The sequence below is a fragment of the Callorhinchus milii genome, unplaced genomic scaffold, assembly GCF_018977255.1.
Source record: "Callorhinchus milii isolate IMCB2004 unplaced genomic scaffold, IMCB_Cmil_1.0 Scaffold5, whole genome shotgun sequence".
NCBI lineage: Eukaryota > Metazoa > Chordata > Chondrichthyes > Chimaeriformes > Callorhinchidae > Callorhinchus > Callorhinchus milii.
In genome coordinates, this window is record NW_024704746.1 from 30,018,628 (window position 1) to 30,040,561 (window position 21,934).

Consider the following 21,934-nt stretch of genomic DNA (forward strand, 5'->3'; position numbering starts at 1 on the left):
GATCAGTCATGCAAAGGCGCATTTGCTCCTTCAACTTATTAGAGAAAATAACTTTACACTGTACAATTATACTTACTTGAGTATTTTGCTTGGGTTCTTACCTCGCACTGTAGGATTTGTGCCTCAGAATTCCCTTCCAGTAAAATGGAGCTTGGAGAAGTTCTCCACTTGTACTCTTGCTGGTGAGGATATATGTATTTGGAGATATAAAGAGGGATTATTTTACGCACCGACTCTTAAAACTCAGTAATTCAACCTGATGGTTGGTCTTATGTTCTTGACTGATAGGGGGATTCGCTGTGCCAAGTCTGAGTTTCATTTAATGGGGTTTTATGACACACAGATATTGTGGCAGCATCTGTTGCTGGTTTTCAAGGGCGATGGAAATACGCACTTAGGAACAATTTGTGTGTTTTGTTGCTTTTCGAATTTTAAAGTTTATTGGGTGGAAAACTGAAAGGGGAAGTGTGAAATTATGGGTCATCCCCCAATGAACACTTTTCCTTAACCCCCTTTGCTTAACCCTCCCCAAATCCGCTGAGTGTGAGTTACCGTTCCTATTTGAGCATCACTGTGGTAGAAGCGTAGTGAATAGGGCTGGCAGTTGATCACAATGAAGGAATCACTCTCTCGAAAGTCAAGGGATTTTACAGTAAATATAATGAATTGCCACAAGATTTTGTATATACGTTGCATTCTGGCACATCAAGGTCCTACCAATCGATTCTGTGAGGCTTTATCTCAGATGGTACCTGTTTAGATTATATTACAAAGTAATTGTTGGTTTACGTTTGTAACAAATCTGTATTGCACTACAGTTATATTGAAATATTCATTCATACATCTCAACTGCAACCGATTGAGAGGAAATCTCTAGATTAATTGCTTTATACGTATAATAAAACCAGATTAGGATTACTGGTATTGTCTTCTAGCTAACGGCTGTTTTGCCCATTGTCGTACATTAGTTCCAACAGACAATCTTTTGTTTTACTGCAGTAAAACACCAAAGCCTAAAATCCCAGAATATGAATTATAAACAATGTCTGAAGCCCTTCAGTTTGGCAGAGGGTTTGTGTCTACTGCGTTAAGTCAATGTGCGATATTATGAGCTTTTCTGCAGAGATCAACAGATCAATTTCTGCCCTTCTGTATCATTCCAACAATGTCCATGCAGGTTTTGGTAACTGATTTACTGTAATAGGAGAGCCCAAATCTGCTGCACTCAGTTATCCTCAGGATGGGAATCCTGCAGAGCTGACTGTTATCCATTCCTGAAGCGCACCCATTCGTTCTTATTGAATTCAGAATAAAATTAAAATGGGCTTAGAAAGTGTTATTCGTTCAATCGATCCCTTCTTTTTTTTTTCCGAACCATTTTCCAAGAAATAAAATAATGCCGTTTAAGAACAAATAGATCTGAGCTACAGTTGTGAAGAGAAAATACAATAGACTGTAGATATTGTACAGGACTCTTTTGTGTATATTCAGAGGAGTCCTGTAGCGTGTTGATTAGAGCACTCGCCTCGCAAGCGAGAGGACCCGGATTTGATTCCCAGCCAAGGCAAAACCTTAGGCAGGATTCCTCACAACACACACCTCCATTTACCTAGTAGTAAGTAGGAACCCGAATGTTAGTCGATTGTAAATTTTCCAAACTTAGCTCGCTGCGAAAAGCAAAGCAACCCTTAGGAGATTTAAGAGGAAATAGGGCAATTGTTCTTTTAAAGAAAAAAATTCTTTTTTTCATTTGTTCTCCTCTCTCTCTCTCTCTCCAGAGACTTTTGATGTCTTTTGTATCAGGGTAGCGTCCCAGAGAGCTTGGCAGTGGCATAGCCGGGGGGAGGGGGGAGTTGACCGTAGGTACGGTTGAAGAGGAAGGTCTTCAGGCACAACCTGAAAATGGGAAAGGAAGGGGCGAAGAAGATGGATAAAGGAAGAGTGTTCCAGACTTTAAAACACACCTAATATGCTATGCATAGGGCATTTCATCAGGGTTTAACCGGCACTTTCAAGGTATTGATTTCTGATCCTATCTGTGCCATTACTCGGGAGCAAGAGGCAGGAGTCGAGAGCACAGGGTTGAAGAGAAATCTTATGAGCTGTCAGGATAGCAGCATTGGTGGAGATTTAGGGCAGTTTAACAGACATCCTTCAGCCGTGGAATTGCGGGGGTGCAATTTTAAAAAAGCAAAATGTTACCGCAGAATAGTTTCACTGTTCCACAGCTACATTTTGTCACTGTGGAAATTTGTAGATAAATTTTATCCACAAGAATCTCGCTGCCATTCTGTGAATATTACATGCAGAAGTGCTGTAATCTCATCCTGCCGTGTCTCCTGTTGCAAATGCGTAAATCCATTCACTAACTCGCAGAAGTAAAAACTGTCTCAGTCTTAAGTTAATGCATTTTAAGTAAAGGAAGCAACATGGGTTTATGTTGAATTATAGATTGCATTTTAGCAGGTTGTCGTCTGACTGAAAAAATCTTAGCGCACAATTCTGTTGAGAGTAAAATGAACAGCTTCGTGATGCGTAATGGGACATGACATAGAGGACAGCTGCACAGTACACTGCAGCTCGGCAGTAATATATTACAGGTTCGATCTTTCATTTCACTCCTCATTTCTAAACACCTTGAATCCGGTAAGATCATGGGTAGAAATCTTGTGTGAGAGGCTACATGGTGAGATTAACGGTGAGATTCTGTATGATCAGCAAGCCTGCAGTTGGGTACCAGGGAATCATGGTACAGATCTGCCTTTGTCTTGGGAGGAAATAGATTGAAGCTTGTTGACAAAAGTCCCTCAAACCCTCCTTTGTGTGACAAGTGATTTTCATCAGGGAACCCCAGATGTGTTGACCCCACAAGTTGATCATAACTCCATGGCCCCTGTCGATAACAGGTTTTAGTGACCGCTCGACATTGCTGCAGCATATTAAATCCGTTCTTTTAACATTTCAGAACAACTGCTCGGTTAAACAGTATTGGTGACATGGAAGTCGAGATGATTGTGTTTCATCCTGAAACAATCACATTCCTTCATATGATGTTTTTAATCAGGTGCAAGCAGCTGCCAAACAGCTGTGGTTTTGAATTTGTTCCCTGCATAGTTTAGATATTTCATGTTTATTTAATTTCCTTCAGTTTGGAATCCTTCAACGACGTCTTGTGGGTCCTTCCTCAGTCCACTGATACAATGCAGCTGTGGCCAGAGCACTTTCACATCCTTAGCTTGTTAGACAAAGTAACACAGTTTAAACACTCGGAGTTTACTGATCCCTCACCATTTCTGTAAATAGGCACATTTTTCCTCTACATATCCATCATTAAATCTGCACAGTCCTATAAGCTGATTGGCCTTGAATACTGAAAGAAGAGACTGCGGTTAAAGAGCCCAAAATTTGCAGACGAACAGACTGCTATGACAAATAGGTGTTGTTTGAATTAGCATGTGGTATGTTTCCCTTATTCATCTTGTCTGTGTCCAAGACTGTAAGCTATTCCAATGGTAGAATATACGTATTAATCTGACAAGGTATGCTTGTTTTTGTGATAAGAATATCATCTTTCTGTGTAATTCTTCTTTGTACAGTATCGTACTACCAATGACCCCTTTCACTCTGCTTTGTGCTCTCGGATTGCTCTGATGAAGCATGGACTAATGCTGCTCTCGTTTGGATTGAAAAATTTGCGTGAGAGTGTCTTTAAGAACATAAGTGCATCTCTGCGGAGAACTGATAGCACAGTTCCAAGTAAAATATTGCTGTAAAATGACTAACCTCTCAGCACATTGGAGGTTGCAACGTGTAATATTCCAGTTGCCCACGCTAGGTAGCTCGATTGCTGAGATCAGTGAATGTTTGAAGTAACTGCTTAATGTACAATTGCGAGTCTGAATGGGAACATAGGGAAAGCTCATTACAGTGTAGTTGGCTGCGTCCAATATACCCGGCCGCACCTGAAATGTGAGATGCGAATGAATGGGACTTTGGGGTTGTCAGGTCACTGTTGACATCACGTCAATGGAAGCCATACCAATGCAGCCATAAACATTGTAATCAGAAAACGGTATCTTTGTTGTGATAAGGAGCTTTCATCTTTCTGTACAATTATTCTTTGCAGTGTTCATATATGTTGTGATATTGTTAAGTGCTCTGAGACACTACCCTGCATGGAGGGCGCTATATATATAAGTGCAAGTTGTAAGTGCAAGTTGTTGTTGGTGTGAAGCCACTCTTTTCACATAGGAGTTTATAAGGATCTTTCACTGTATTCACCTTCTGCATATCATGGAATCTACCATGTTAAACTTTATGGGTCTGAGATGTTGAGTGCCCTTTGCTTGCAAAGGAAACACAGCTCTCCATCACAGCAACATCAGTGTTGTATGTCTAGCTCCTGTCTTCGAAATTCTAAGAGTAAATAGTGTTGCAGATTGATGTGAGTGTGATTGACATTACAGGTGCTCAGGAAATGTAAAAGGATGCTACCTACTCATGTAAACAAAAATAGTAAAGATTTGTTATAATTTATAACCACAAATACAATGTACCCAGTTCTAACTCAATAGTTGGGGGATGGGGAATTATCCTTAAAGTATTAACTAGTGCTATAACAGGACGTGATCACCAGTCAGGGTTTCCGCCTTCACTGTGCATGTGTACAGAAGGGCAAAATGCTGGCTTGGATATAAGAAGCCCTAATGAGCTGTAATGGGGCATAATGGGCCACTTCTGGTCAAAAGATTGTTGCTTATGTCAGCGACCTATTGACCTTGTACCTTGGACATTTTGGCTTTAGTGAAGAGTCAATCCTTCTCTTCACTAGTGCCAGCGAGTTTTGAATTGTTTTGGGGGGATAAGTAAAGTCGGGGTCCACACCCTAACTTCACAGTATGGTAACCCACATTATAGTGATGTGATTTCTAATGGGGTCCTACTGTAGTCCATTCTGTAATTGGGTTGATCTTGCACATTTAAATACAGTTCTGCCACATAATGAGCACTATTTTATCGTTAGATTACAATCATCAAGATGATTGTACTGATGACATTTATAGACTCAAATACCAGCATATGGAACATATGCAAACATTGTTTGTTCTGATTACGCTTTCCCTGTGTCACAAGGATAATAATAATAATAATAATGATAATAATCCTTGCATTTGATATAGCGCTTTTCATGCCTTCTAGACGTCTCAAAGTGCTTCACAGGATATACTGTAAAATGAATTGACTGTATATTAAGGATCCACTAAAGACGCACATATCCCACATTAATATCCGTTCACGCAAAATACACAACTGGAAATACAAAGCTTTAGTTGCTACTAGTTGAGTTTCGTGCTTGCTCTTGATGATTGTATGATTGTAACCATGGAATTACCTTACTATTATTAATTAGAATGATTTAAACTGAATGGTAAATACAAAGGTCATGTTAAGGGAAACATTTTCATATATTCACCCAAAATAGATTTATACAGCTGGTGATTTCTATTAAAACTAGAATCAAATCTGCAAGTAAAATAGGGAAAGTGTGTGAAAGTATGTGTGCGGACTCCATTGACATGTCTTGAAGAGTTTTAACTGAGCATTCCTTCCGCTAGTATTCTCTGCGGGCAGATGAAATACTAGATGACCTTGCGAAATGTTAATGCCGCTGCATCTTCATTAACTTTGTATTGAGAGATAAATCAATGAACTTTGCTCACCGGTAGTGCCGTGCATTAAATTTCCACTTCAAATTACTTTCATTTTATGAACTGTTATAAGCTGTTAAGACGTGTGATCTGTGGGTGGTGATTACTTGAAGACCCATTAATATTGACTTCCAGGTCTCTGAAAAGCTAAGGTGGGTGTTAACTGAAGCAGATAGGAATGTGTCAGGACATAATTATTTTCCTCTAATGCAGAACTTTTATCTGTGGCTGACCTCTTCCTATTATTGACCTCTTCCACTGAAAGCTGGTAAAGAGGTAGGAAGGCCAGTTCAAGCCATCTGTTTGGCTTGGGTCAGGATTGAGTCCACAGATGCAACTTGAATTCTAAAGCACTGCAGCTAGATCCAGTGACAGAATACAACCACTGCACCAAACAAAATTTGCAATACTTCCCCTCACCTCTGCATTAACACTACAGCAGAAACCTTCTGGTATTTTGTTGGCATTTATAGATAAATAAATCCATGCATTTAAAAAAGGACTTCAACACGTTGACAAAACATGTCATAATGGTTCACAGGATTTATTGTAAAGTGGTAGTAAGTGTTTTTTTTGTAGGTAAATGCGGCAGCCAATTTGCACACAGGCATTTCCGATAAACAGCCATTAAGTAAATGGCCAATCTGTATCTGGAGGATCATTGGCCAGAAAACTGGGGAAAAACTCCATTCATTTTTTGAATATTGCCAAGGGATCTTTATTGTCCACCTGAACAAGCAGGCAGAACCTCAGCTTAACATCTCATTTGATATACTGCATGTCCAACAATGTAGAAATCCCCAGCAGTGTGTTTGAGTACCAGTCAAGAACGCAACTTCAAATGTGTAGCTTCAACCCACAATCCTCTGACCTAGAGGCAAGAATGCTACCAACTGAGTCAGGCTGACACCTGAAGGTGAACTTGGCTCTCAAAACCTATGTATTCACAACGTTTGGACTGTTTGCAGTAAGTCAAGGTAAACCAAATGCCGCAACATCTGTATCTTGTTTCGCCCACAAAATACGGTCAATCCCACTTCACAATATATGCTGTGAAGCACTTTGAGACATCTCAGCTATGTGATAAGGCACTATATCAAATGCAAGGATTATTATTATCTGAATTGTCAATTAGCTTGGATGTTGTATTTTATGTTAACTTCAGAGAATCTCTATCTACTCCTCTGCTTTCAGTGTTTCAAGATCAGCTCACGATTGCATGATTTCCTGCCCTCTTTCACACATGTTCGACCCAGCATCTGAGACTGTTGTTAATGTGATACTAGACTTCAAACAAAGCAAAAGTAATGTGTTGCAGGTCGCCTCTATAGTCTTAACATCCTTTCTAGATTACAGCTGCACCCCAGAGTGCTACACGTCTCCAAATAGATGCTTCAGTGTAACAATCAGCTACAATCAGGGGCACAAAGGAATCATATATGAATCTGAAAGAAAAAGCATCCTCTATAAGAGCATAATAAATGCTAGACGAATAAAGACCAAAGTCCATCTAGTTTACCTTCCACCTTCCTGGCGGTCGCATGCACATATGTCCCAAACTACCTATGTTCTATATCCCATAATGTTATGGGATATAGAACATGGGATATATGGGATATTATCTAACCTGTGTTTGAAAGAATCAATATTTCCTGCTTCAACTGTCTCCCTAGGGATCCTGTTCCACAGGTTCACTATTCGCTCATTGAAATAGTGTTTGTGTAGTTTGGTTCTGAATTTATCCCCCCTTCAATTGCAGGCCGTGTCCTCTGGTTTTACCATTCTACTGTTCCATGATTATCAAAACCTTCAGGATTTCAAAAGAGAGTATTTGGGCATCATTACAAATAAACCATTGCTGGGGAGAATGTACACCATTCAGTTTCCTCAAGCTCCCTGCTCAATCACTTGTGCTTCTATTTCAAATGACTAATTATCCAAACACTTGTAAAGTCCCAGTTTATTACCCAAAGGCATTTCACCTCAAATGCATTCCAGTTGCCTTTTGTCTTTTAAAATAAAGTATTTAGAGGAAGTTTTTTGTACTCCTCAAGGTCAATGATTCAGTGTTGGTGAATCAAACACCTGTCTCACGTATCGCTCACAAGACGAGATTAGAAACTATTCTTCACGCAGAAAGGTGGTCGGAACATAGAGTTCACTGCCACAAGTTATTGTTGAAGTGTAAATTATTTTACAAAGAAATTAAATAATTGTTTTAAAAAAATGTCGAAGAATATGAGGAGAGAGAGCAAGAGAGTGGAAATAGCTTAGATGGTTCATGTGGAGAGAAAACACTAGTATAGATTTGATGTACAAAAAAAAACTGTTTCTCTGGTGTGCAATTCTGTGGTTCTAAATGTAACCTAAGGGTGGAAAAAATACTTGCCTCTACTTTGTTCTCACAACATGCCTTAGGCTCAACCTCCAGAAAGCACCATCTGCTGCACCAGCATGAATCTTATCGTGATTTTCAAAACCTTCAAGGTTTCAATACATACCTTGAAGATAAATCCTTGCCGGCAAAAATGTAAACCATTCAATTGCCTCTTGTTCAATCAATCAGTTTATCTTGTATTCAATTCACAATTTTTTAAAAATCGTTTGAAAGATCCCGTCCTGGTGGCATTTCACCCCAACGATATATCAGTCACCTTTTTAAAATAGTTACTGTACCACTCAAGGTCAATGACTAAGTACTAGTAAATCAAGCAATTTTTACTTGGCACCCAGTCTGGTCATCGCATCGATCACAATGCCATATAACTGTGAATGCCCAAGTCCTGAACCATCCTATTGCATCTTTTGTTGATTGAAAATATGAAGAGAACCATCTTTCTGATGTGGCTCCACAAGTAAAATGACAGCGACCTTATCTATTATGCTTACTCATCTCCCATTCTAATCTGTTCTTAATGTAAGTCTATACCGACAGATGTAGTGAAAAGAAAGAGGTTAGCGTTGAATGGGATTTGGGATATGTCATAAACCAGAAGTTTACAATTGACTCGACAAATGCAGTTTGCAAACAATATCGCAATTTATAGCCCGTTTGTCATTACTGTCATTACTGAGGTTGGGGGATGTCCTTCACTTTACCTCTGCAGGTTGTAGTATTTATTAAATGAGACAGCATTTCTGCTTAGAGGGGGTCCATGCGAGACCCAGTGAGTAAAGTGATTCCAGTACACCTGACACGTGAAATTGCTGGAAGAATTGGCCATCTGTCTGGGCACCAGCAGGCTAAGAAACTCCGCTCACCTCTACATGTCAGAGAACTTGGGCTTTGTTTGTTTGTGACACCATTACCAATTTATTGGTACGAATGGATTGTTGTAGGAAAAAAATGGAAGTGTGCTTCAGCTGCTCATTCCGTTTTGCAACAGAACTACCAATGGTACCTTTGTACGCCCAGTAGATTGTCAACTCTAATTTTTGAGAAAGCCTTTTAAAGTAAAGTAGTAATAAAACGGTATCACTGATATCCACGTGATGGATAGACGCTTAGTCTGAATTGACCTTTTCACCAGCATAAACCTATATTTAGGTTGAAGAAAATATCTTGAAGAGCAGATGGCAATGGCCTATATTTAGTTTTGCTGTACAATCATTTCTGTATCCGCTTATTAACATATCTAAATTACTTTCTATGAACATTGAACACAAATGGAACCCACATAGAATTCCGCCAAGACTTTACCAGAATTACTTTGAAAATCGTTGTTGAATAGAGAGGCAGCGAACTTCAACCAGAACTATCACACACCAACTTGAGAGACGGCTCAACTTAGATAAAGTTCTTTTTGCAATGGGCTATTTAAGTGCACGTTGTTGTTGTTGTTATTGTTAATGCAAGGATGTTCAAGTTATTTACGCCCTGCGACTGATGGATGAGGAATATATTTCTATATGTATCTGTAAATATGTAAGGAACAATTTGAATACAGCATGGTGGGATGGGTGATGTTTCAGCTTGTTTAGTGAACAATTTTTAAAAATATTCTCAAAGACCCCCCCACCCCCACACCCTTTCCCAGTAAAATACATGACCACCTTCTTGATCATACTGTTGTATATAACTGCTCATGAAATTCAGGCTAGAAAATTGACCATAAATGTCCACATAACTCACCCAATTGCATTAGTGTCAGCTTTTTTATTCCCTACATCATTTGCCCTGATTGGCTCTCTGCGTAAGTGCCAATTTTGGCTCAGTAATGGACCGTTTTGAACGGTGGAAAGTGGATTCTGACTTTATATCGGATCCTTCAGCCAGCAGGGAGTGGAGACATTCATCTCATCACTCTGGGCTGCATTTGAACCCGGCTCTGAGGTGAAATGACAGTCTGCTAACTCACCATTCGCTTTTTCGCTCATGTTCCCTTTTAAGAATAAACCATGTGGATGTCAGGTGCTCTCTTTCCCCCTGCCCCACGTACGTGTCCTCTCTTGAATCCTTCCGTCATCAGCATTCACTGCCTCACTCTCTGGCTGTTCACGGACTCACTTTGTTACAATATCTGGTGGGAGGAAGATGTATTTTAACAATACGGTATTACAACAACAACTTGCATTTACGTAGCACCGCTCACAGGGCAGGGTCCTGGAGTGTATTGGAAAACCCTCCAAACAGATCAACACTTTGTGGATTCTAACGCAATTCTAGTGCAATACAGATATAGCCTTGGTACAGTCCAAGTCTGTTTCCTTATTCTGTAGAACCGAGATATACTGACAGTGTAACCCACTTCTATCTTCTGGTGCTAACTGATCAGGTTCCTAAATACAATAAACCTCCGGCTTACCGGATTCCAGGTGTGCAGACTTCATATCTCGCCGGACTAGACCCCAAGGTGGAAGTTTTAAAAAAACATTTCCGCTGAATTTACAGCCATTGAATACAGATCAAATGGGAGGATTATTATTTAATTTTTCACTATATCAAGCCCTACCTCCGTAAGATATAATAACTGTTATCAACCTAATTTATGGACATTTGTACAAAGCTTTAAGGTCTGACTAAAACATGCTGATTCAGTTTACAGAGAGCTTGATCCTGTGGCAGAAGTGTATGAGTTTTATGCTAATTCATTGTAATGCTCAATTTTATAACCTTGAATCACCAGCAACAAAATCATAAATATGTGCAATAAATATTAATGATGTGAATTTTTGAAGTCGTAAAAGTCAACTCAGCATTGACGCCAAATTGCAACAACAAGTATATTAAGTAAAGAAGAGTAGAAAGGCAAAATAATTTTTTACGAGTAAAACTCATACAAGTCATATCAGTCGTATTAAAATTAACGTTTAATATGACTTACATTTAATATGTCCGAGTTACAGGCAAACTGCGTAAGTCGTGTAAAATCAATCTAATCAATAATCTACATTGTGCATGTGTAAGTTAATGCAGATGGTAAGTGCCTTGCGATGATGGGTCAAGACTACATTTCCTCCGATTTAATGCCTTTGGCTGGTAGGTGCGCATGCATCAACAGGTCAGGATGTCGTTTCCCGTGATTCTCCAGCCGATTACGCACATCAGCGTCCCACAAACAGTCACGGATTAAATGACCGAATTTTTTTTATTTTTATTTTTCTTTTTTTTAAGGGGTTATTACCCGGGAAAGCGATCGACTAACAATTAGGTTCCTACTTACTGCTGGTAAACAAAGGATGTGAAGTAAGGAAACTTGCCTTTGGTTTCACCCTGCCCGGGAATTGAACCTGGGTCCTGTTGCTTGCGAGATCTGCATGTACATGTCTGCGGGAGATTTTGATCACGCTGCAGAGTTTGTTCATTGGGCAGAACCTAGAACGGCAAGAGATGTTATCCAATGTTTGCGAAAAACATTTTACCTCCGTTTGCCACTTTGTTTTTTTATTGCATGACTCATTGTTGTGAGGTTTTCCTCTATCAATACGATGGCATCACCCCTTTCAGGCTGTGAAACTGCTATCCTGCTCAAAAGTTACTTTTAAAGCAAAAGGAAGTGTTGAACAATAGTAGTAGATTTAGAAGGTGGTCTTAATTGATTTAGAAATCCCAGGTGGATGAGACTTATGTGGACAGATTGGTCCAAAAGGCATTTGAATGCATGACCTTTGAAGAGAACTGATGGTTGGTGCCCTTTGACTTCCAGGGCATTAGTTTCTCTAAGTCTTAAGAATTTATATGTTTTTTATACACAATAACCCTGACCCTTTAAGATGTCTCTGGTCCTGAATATTCAGTGGACAATTCCTATTTTCTGGGATCTGGGAAGCAGAGACTGTCCCAAAGCTTTTAATGTGACCACTTCCAATCCCAGCTCCAGTCATTGTGTTTCACTGCTACATTTCATCCAGTCTCAGAACCAAGATCATCATGCAGTATTAAAAATACTACATAAGTATTAGAAATTCTTTCCATAGCATGTGCAGTATCAAAAATCCTGGTTGCACCTGTTAGTGATTATCAGTGCATTACAGTCCTATAGATGTAATGCATATGGAGTCCTGTAGCTCAGTGGTTAGAGCACTCGCCTCGCAAACGAGAGGATAGGATTCGGTTCTCGGGCAGGGCGAAATGTTGGGCAAGTTTTCTTACTCCGCTGTTTACCTAGCAGTAAGCAGGAACCTGGTTGTTAGTCGATTGGTGGATCGCTTTTTCTGGGGTAATAATCCCTTGAATTTTTTTTCAAAAATAATAATAATTTGGTCACTCAATCCACAAGTGTTTGTGGGGCACTGCTGTGCGTAATTGGCTGCCGCGTTTCAACCACAAAATATAGTCAATTCTCTTTACAGTATATTCTGTGAAGCGCTTTGAGACGTCTCGAAGACGTGATAAGGCGCTATATCAAATGCAAAGATTGTTATCATTATTATTATTGCTGTGTGACTCACTCACCCACTTCAGCTCTGAACAAGTCCTTAGTTTCTAACTCTACTTATCATAAAAGGGGTTGGTATCTTCTGCTGTCAAGTCTTGTTGCTATGATGGAAATAAAGAGATGTCTTTTTTTGTCATCTGTGAATGCTACTCAGGAGTCATGTAACTGGCAGAGGGACAGGGTTGCATACTCAAGTGACTTTAGTTATTCACAGTATTCACATAAAATCGCTCAGTTTCTGCCTATTTTTATTGCACTGCGAGTTACAAATTTTCTTCTTGATGGATAGTTTAGTTTTAGTATTGCTTTGTCATAACACTTACTGACAGTGGCTACTGCCGACATGTATGGATATAGCTGTCTGTGTATGAGAGAGAAAGAGAATGAGCACTTGTTGGGGTGTAAAATGTTATTGACGCATTTGTTGAGACGTCTCAGGGTTCACTATAGAGTGTAGTGACTGTGTATTTGAAGGTGAATCAACAGCCAATTAGCACGCAGCGTCATCCCACAAACAGCCATGCAGTGAATTTTATTTAGGCCATTTTTTATTGGCCAGGACACAAGGAGAAATTGGATTCTCTTTTCAAATAGAGCCATGAGATCTATCCTTAATGTCTCCCTGAACAGGTCCTGCCTCATCCGAAGGGTGTCACCTCTGACAAAACAGTGCTTCCCCAGTTTGGCATTAGATTGTCAGGAGAAAATATGCGCTTGAAGATGCTTAAACCCACAATTTTCTGACTCGCAGTCAAGAATGCTATCGATTGAGCCAGACTGACACCTGGAATACCAACTGCATATGACAGCTAGTCCCTTAAGACTTCATATATGGTTTGACGGAAGCCTCAGATTGCGGCATGCAGAGTGTGGCCCCAGCCTAAATCTGATTGCATGGGTGTGATAATCACTTCGCACGTCACATTTTCCACCCATTCTATTTTTGCCAAATCTAACGAGCAGAATCACTTGTCAGGAGGTATGTGTGAGGCTGTGAGGCGCGGGGGCAGGATGGGGAAAGCCAGGAGAACCGGGAAAGAAAAGAATGTGACTGATACCCTCCCCCCCTCCTTGAACAGAAAGAATGGGAGGCACAAGTGAGTAATTTTGCTGCACCAGCAAACCGTTCAGCATTGGAACGGTTTATAGTCTTGAGTTCTCCTACTCCTTCGAACCATCTAAAACCCCAGGGAGCAGAATTCATTGATCCCACAAGTAGGTATTGTGAATTCTTTCATTTTTATTCCCGGTCACTCAAAAAAAAACCCGGCCACAAATGACAAAATGCTGTGTGTTTGACATTCCTGACGCACACTTTCCTGCACTGCAGAGCCTTGTAGTCATTTATAACTTTGTTGAGAATAAAATGTTTCTTGCATATTAACAACACATTAATCAGCCAGTCCAAGTACAATCAACAGTGCCCGATCAGCAACAAATCAAACAAGTTAGAGATCTACATGTGAGGCTGAAGACATTTCCATAAATAACAATGAAAATGGATAATTCACACTGCAGACTTTCTGAGAGCCAGTGTTCTTTTAAAAGCCAAACACACCCTTTTTTTTCTTGATGTGTTTCACAGTTGAAGGTCATTGTGGCAGAAGCTGGACAAGCCAATGATCTGACCTTTGAATGGAGTTGCATCTTAAATCTGTTGAAATAAGAATGAGTTTTGAAAAGAATAGGGACAATATGGAGGAAGGTTCGAGTTGAGCGTGGGTGGCTAAAGTAGCATTCATTTGTGTTCAATCCTGCACAGTGCTAATTACTCATGACACCAGTGTCCTTTTAGCACTGGACCACCAAACCAGGTCAATGTTTTATCCCAGAACTGGCCCTTTCAGCACTAGCCCATCAGAGCAGCTGAGAGTTTCATTCTGTAACCTCCACTGTGGGTAGGGAATTTTAAATTGAAAGGACTTTCTTTGCTCTTTTGCGCAAAGCATTTCACAGAGTGTTGTCTGCAAATTTCAATCAGTTGAAGGCACTAGATTATCAAAAGAAAGGAAGCTACGATTAAAATAGCGTAAGAAGATAAAAGTGGTTCACTGCTTATCAGCTCAGAGACAAAAGGCACATGACCCATCTAGACCCACACTCTCTGTGAGGCTATGACTAAAGTCTGGATTTATTAGTGTGTTTGACATTGAAGGATAAGCTTACCTGAGTCCTGGGAATGTGAATATGGATCAAACAGATGGAACGTGCTGAGTATCACGTACGTCACGGGCAATTTGGTCAGATATGTTGCTAACATCAGTGGGAGAGGGAGGGAGGTTTTAAAAATAACGGAAATGTATTGCGTCAATGAATCTTGGCTTGGAAACCTTTATGTGATCGGGGTTGCTTGTTTTATGTGTTAGGCTTTTGGTGTTTTCTGTTTCATGGGATTAGGTACCTGTACAATAAATTGCTAAATATTGTACTTGCAATGGCTTAGCTGCTGGTATTTTGAACATTGGTAAATATTTCAGTGCATTTGTTTTGGCTGGGAAACTTTGGTCCTGGCTAGATGCGACTGTGCAGTTGGCTGTCATTACTGTTTCCCTCCTCGGGTGCCTCATGACTGGCATCCAGGACCAGAAGGCATGTCGGTCGGTGTCACCTAGTATGTAGCAACTCATTGACGTCAGCTAAGCTGCTTCCTGCGGATCTTATAGAGACCTACAGTGAGAGATATCAAAATAGAAAATATTCCCTAAGTGTGCATTAATATCTCTTTGACACTTTCTGATTTTTTTAATTTAAATGTTACTAGACACTGTAGAAGTTTATTTAAATATGTATATATCATATCAAATGTATACATCGATCTTTATTTTCTAACCTATTTCCTCTGTTGCCTGGTGCTATACCAAGAGGACAGTTGTTCCCAGACACCTGCCAAGTCCACTCTATCTCAAGAGTTTCTGCAGTGTGTGTGTGAGAGTGTCCCCAGGTTACTGACTGACCCACTGATATTTGCCAATACCAAGACCATTGGGATGGAGCTTGAGGGCACAGGAGCATAGCCAAGTAAGCCAACATCCTATCGCTCTGTCACAATGTGTTGCAACTCCAGTGCCAGAAACTAAAGCCATATTTTTGGCAGAGGTTGCCAGCGCTCTAAATGCTGGAAATGGAATTTTAATTTCCTCCTCAGTTGTACTACCTTTATTGTTTTACTTCGCCTTCTCGTAAATCTTTTTTTTAGCTTTTAAAAATAACTTCCAACTCAATAGTACAGTAAGAAATCGCATAAGTCTGATCTGTTTAAAGCGTATAATAATAATCCTTGCATTTGATATAGCGCCTTATCACGTCTTCTAGACGTCTCAAAGCGCTTCACAGAATATACTGTAAAGTGAATTGACTGTATAATGACCTAAATCATGCATCTTGCCCAAGTCCCGTTCAAAAAATTATATTCTATGCAAGTTTGAGATAACTCATACTTTGCATAAGTCACATTAAATGTACGGTCCCAAGTGATACGACGTATGTGAGGTTTGCTGTAACACATTTCAGTTGGGTTTTTTTTGCTTCAGTGGCTCTCGTGATCCCAGATGATTGAAATCTTAAGACCATCGTTTTAAATTTAAAATGTGCCATTGTGTGGAAGACCAGGTCTCATCATATAATACATGCAACGTATCAATGACCCAAAGCGAGTGTACCGTGGAGACCCGAGAAGCAGTTAATATTGTGTTGAATGTGCACAATAGTTATCACACAAGTTCAACATGTGGGTTATTTGGCTATTGGGGCTTGGAGGTAATTAATCGGAATCCCGATCCCAACGCCACATGTTTTACACATTCCCTGAGCTGGGTCTTTGTAGCTAGATTAGGATGTCCGCTTCTTTGGGTAAATTTTCACACATGGATGAAAGACCGGGGATGTGTTCTGCAAACAATATTGGTTTTCTTTTAGGAGGACCTCACACACATCTGCGGAAACCTTGGCAAGGAAGATGAAATATTCTGAGTCGCAGTGTTACCCACGTGCTCTGCCTCCCAGCGGAGTTGACCTGTTGGTGTACAGCCTGAAATGAAAAAAATTAGCATCGTCACTCATTGTATCCAAAGCTTATCCGTTGTCACGATAAAATCTTAACCAAAACCTACACCTGGAAAACCGAAGTGAAATGTGCCTCATCCACAGTGGGTGACCCTTGTCGTAGTCGCAATACTAATAAAATACCAGCCCGGAAAGTTGCAAGTACAATACGTCCACCAGGAAGGTGGAAGGCGAACTAGATGGACCTTGGTCTGTTTCGCGTCTGGCATTTTTTATATTCATAGTTTCTTATAAATACTGGAGACATCTGATTGACCCAGGTCATCAAACGCAGGGGGTATTTATCATTTGTGTCACTTGCCATCCTTTATGACTGATTTATGTGGCTGTATATATAGATTTAATATATTCCAGTCCCCAGAATAGTTGTCCTTCCTATCCCTCTTTCATAAATACCAGATTCCGCTTTGGACAAGCTGTGCATCAGATGCCATTCGCTTGTGGTTTTCTTTTCCATTCTAAGTTTTATTCTTTGATCAGTTTTTTTCCTTCATGTAACATTATGCAATTCATTTGCATGATAATCGGAAGAAGGCATTTTAGAAGTGTAAAAAACAGTTGCTAATAGAAAATAAAGCAACATGCAAAGATTGCTTAGTTGGTGAAGTTACTGTAGTGTGCGAAACTGAGCCATGCAGATTGAGAAGGTCTTGCTTTATTTCAATTATTTTGGCTGTGTTGAGTTAGTTGATCTCAGGGTGGCAGTAATAAGCTACAATTGACCTGTTTGTCCCTGAGTTAAAGAAATATCACCCAAGGTTCCTGCTCGTGATAACTTGACAGTAATACTTGCTGTCAAATGCGGGAGCACATTGTGAGGAGAGGATTGGGCTCAGCAAGATAATATTAATAATAATCCTTGCATTTGATATAGCGCCTTATCATGTCTTTCAGACGTCTCAAAGCACTTCACAAAATATACTTTGAAGTGAATTGACTGTGTATTTTGTGGGCGAAAGATGATGTCTTGACATACTTGCACTCCCTGTATTTCCTGTCATCTCAAGAACTTTAGAATATGTCACTGATTGATTTTAGTCTGTTCTCCCTCATCTTGCGATCAATTAAGACTGGGCTTGCTAGGCTGGGCACCTCTCCACCTCTCAAAGCATTCTTTCTCACTTTATGTTCATTTCCAGTATAACAGTATTTCTTTCTGGTGTGTTTTACTTTCTGTGATTGCAATACTTTCAACCATTAGGCTTCTTTACCTTTGTAAAACCGCTGTTAAGGCAGTGTTTTTTCCAACCCGTGTTGTGGAAGGATCAGTGGAATAAAAAAAGATTTATCCTCCGTTTCTTCTGAAAAAAAAACTAGTTAAAAAAAGAGCGTTAATGATTGAAAGAAAACTGGTACTGATATTGCAGACACCCATTTGAATTTGTACTTACCTTTGTGAAATCACCATTACATGCGATCTCAGTTTGATGTCTTATCCAAGAGACGGCACCTCCAACAATGCAGAACACCCCCAGCACTGCACTGAAGTATCAGCTTAGACTATGGTGAATCCAAGTCCCGATGTGGGGGCTTGGAACACAACCTTCTGTCTCAGAGTGCTACCACTGCGCCAGGCTGACACATGTGAAATAATGCCGTGTGTGTTTATTGTAAAGTAAGGCGGCGTGACTTTGTAGAGTTGTTTTATCTCTTTGTAGGGCTGTTGTACTTCTCATAAAATCCTGGCCACTTTCTGGAATGATATACGCACAAAAAATGGGGGGAGAGCGGGGGAGGAGAAGTGAACAGATGTGACTTCTTTAGCTTATTTAACGGTGCATTTTATTTCAATGTTTTTGCTGTTAATTCACTCAATATTGCCGTAAAGATGTTGCTTGTTCAAATCCCTAGATGTTTTGACTCGAAACACTGTCTTAACGACTGTCGTTTGTTTTCTCTTTCAGCTTTGTGGCTGTGGGCTACTGGGAGTGGGAATATGGCTGTCAGCGACACAAGGCAACTTTGCTACATTATCCCCCAGCCTCCCGTCACTATCTGCTGCAAACTTACTGATTGCCATTGGGACAATTATCATGGTGGTTGGATTTCTGGGCTGTCTCGGTGCTATCAAGGAAAACAAGTGCCTCCTTTTGAGTGTAAGTGATTCGGATCGAAATAAATTTCACTCGAGCAGAATAGGAAATTAACTCATTTAAAATCTGCATCAGCGGATCATCAGTTAAATGTGTTTGATGTAGGAATGTTTATTAACCCTATATTTATGTTGGCAGTGGTTTAAGAGTTAATGAATCAAATGCAACACTATTTTTTAAAGAAAGATTGTTCCTCCTCATGTTTTTCAATGTCAGATGCTCATTTCAAAGGTATGTTTATCCCCTGATGAATGTGTGTGCGCGGCTTGTGGGTGGATTCATGTATTTTCCAGCTCTGTTCGCTTTAGCCTGTGCTTTCGTTAGCTGAAGTGGTTCAGGGTAATGATGTATAACTCCACTATTCTCCACCGTATTCTTGCTGATCTGACTTGTGCAACTCCACACCCTAAAATTGATCGGAGACACAATACAAGACATAATCCAACTAAAATGACATCATGTGATACTATATTTTTAAATGGCAGAGAAAACCAGCCCCTTTCTCTCAGTTGAGGATGACAAAGAAAGTTTAACTTGAATGCCTTTTTTGGGGGGGAGGTTGGGGGTCAGGGGTCAGGACTTGAGCTTAAATAAAATTCGCAGAGAACCCATTAAAAGGTGATTCATTGCCAAGTGGTTGATTGGGCCAGAAGGGAAGCAGCTTGAGTCTCGAGACCGCTTGTCCCTATGTTAGCATTGCGCTTGCTGGATGAGTTCTACCTGGTTATTTCTACACCAGTGACGGAGGTCTGTGCGTAAGTGACAGAGGTATTCCACCGTTAATGTGTGACTCGCCTTACATAACTCCTACATCCTGCCAGTCAGTTTCAGCAATAACAGTGATGATGGAGTCAGGAGCCTAAGCTGTCCTGGAGTACAGGTTAGAACAGAATAGAAGGAGAAATTCCAGTAACCAGATTACATTTGTATAGCGTGCAACAGTGTACATTAATTCGCTATCCCTGTGCAGATTAGTTCTGACAAATGAGAAGCTCGTCAGCAAAAGCCATCTCAGTAAAACAGTCCCTCTCGTCTTCCACATATCAGTCGGTCAAGGATTTTAAATAATAGCCTCTGTACTTACAGATTTGTAAATAGCTATTTGTTCTTCACTTGCTTACGCTCCCTATCCAATAAGGATCCTGTCATACCTTATAATAACAATAGTAATGTGTTATGTAGTCAAGTTCATTCATTCTGTAAAGATATAGAAAATATCATCATGTTCCTGGAGTGAAATTACAACTTGTGGAATCCTGTAGCGTATTGGTTAGAGCGTTCACCTCGCAAGCAAGAGGACCTGGGTTTGATTCAGGACAAAATATCAGGCGCGTTCCCTCACTCCACACGCCTCTGTTTGCCCAGCAGTAAATAGGAACCCGGTTGTTAGTTGATTGGTGGATCACTTTTCGGGAGTAATAATCGCTTCAAAATTTTTTTTTCAATTTTTAAAAAAATAATAGTTTGGTCACTCAATCCACGACTGTTTGTGGGACACTGCTGTGCGCAATTGGCCACCACTTTGCAGTATATTTTGTGAAGTGCTTTGAGACGTCTTGAAGACCTGATAAGGCTCTATATCAAATGCAAGAATTATTATTATTATGATAGAATGAGTGAACCTGACTACAAAACACATACAATTCTATCGCAATTTTACGCTAGGAACATTATGTTCTCTTTAGCCACACTTTTTAGCCCAGACAGCGCACGTCAGACTGAGCTTTCAGTATTTTGCCATTTTGGGAAGGTTGTATGTAGTAAGTTGTCAGAATGGCTGCCGCAGGCTTTTGTGAATTCTGCTGGAACTTGTGCATTCAGGCACTTAACTGCCCCATTTGTTTGTAGTAAAGGAGAGAAACTTCTCCCAAGTTCTAATAACGGTTTGCATTTGGCTGAATGGATGCAGTCTCATGTGCACTTCTGCCTGCAAAGAGGCTTTTTATCTAAAAATTGGAACAGCCTCTGACATATTATAAAAAAGAAACTTAATTATCCATGAAGCTATACAACTAAATTCTCCATGTTGGACTCTTTCTAAAAAAAAAGCACTCTTAAGTCAACCATAAAACTGGTCCGAATGGCTCAAGTTATGTAACTTGCATGAGGTTAGGGAAGGGAAACTTAACTTTAAGGCAAGAGTATTTTGATGTTCTCAGCAAGGAGTAAGGAGGTGTAACGTGTCTATGAATGATATAGAATCTGATTTTCTGTAGAGGGATTTTGGGGCCTCTTCCCCTCTCTTCCAACCATTGATTCCCAAGAGACTAGAGTTTATTAGTTAGAAATCAAAAGCAACCTATGTAGGTTTTCCCTTCCAATTCTGATCTATTTTCCACTGGCTCATATTAAGTAGCTTTCTGATGGACATTTTTTCAAGGTATATTGAAATGTGGGCTGATAATGCCAGGAAACAAAGAGAAACTAGCACATTTCCGCAAGCTGATGTCCTGTGAAGCACTAAAGGGTACATTTCTTGCTCAAAAGACGATTTTCTCGTTATTTGTGTTTGAAGCGGTTGGATCTGAATTATTGTTAGTAATTGATGATCAGATAATGTAATTGGGATGTGCAATGCTGTTATACTGCTCCAAGTTTAATGTATGTTAGCTTTCAGATTATTGCAGAAACCTTAATTCATAGCAACAGGGTGATGAGTCTTTTTCTTTTCTGTTTCAGTTTTTCGTTGTTCTGCTGGTTATCTTCCTAATGGAACTAATAGTAGTCATCCTGTTCTTCGTATATAGAGCAGAGGTAAGTTTCTCCAATGTTTGTTCATACATCCTGTCCGTGCAGTCACCTCACTAAAGTAAGTGTGTATTGCTGTTCTCAGGATAAGTTTCATTTGTATACGTATTAACTGGAGCTAAGAGGACTGTCCCAAGAGCAGTTCATAAACCAATAACTCTTTAACTGCTGGGAAATGAGCTATGTCGATAGCCAATTTATTTGACTATTCCACATTTCTGATTTGTTCTTCTTCTATTTTCTCCCGGAGGGATGTCTGTGAGATTTTCCTGCGTGTTTCTAGTTGCAGGTTCAGTACGTTTGCTAGAGCCAGTAAGTGTTGAAGGCAAAGGTCTGATCCAATGTTCAATGAATGGTAATAAAACTATAAAGCACTGTTATTTCATTTATTCAGTGAGAAGTGATTGGTTTGCATTCAAAGAGTATGTCTGCTTTGGTGCCTTTA

At 40.0% G+C, this 21,934-nt stretch overlaps 1 protein-coding gene across 5 annotated transcripts in view; it reads left to right on the plus strand.

Annotated features, from left to right (window-relative positions):
• The window catches only part of tspan11 (tetraspanin 11), a 198,950-nt gene that overhangs the window by 165,241 nt on the left and 11,775 nt on the right, over nucleotides 1-21,934 (plus strand). For all 5 annotated transcript variants that reach the window (XM_007895433.2, XM_007895438.2, XM_042334932.1 and 2 more), the window contains 2 exons: nucleotides 18,553-18,744; nucleotides 21,421-21,495. In XM_007895433.2, the coding sequence (XP_007893624.2) occupies nucleotides 18,553-18,744; nucleotides 21,421-21,495 (267 nt within the window). The remainder of the gene's footprint in view (nucleotides 1-18,552; nucleotides 18,745-21,420; nucleotides 21,496-21,934) is intronic.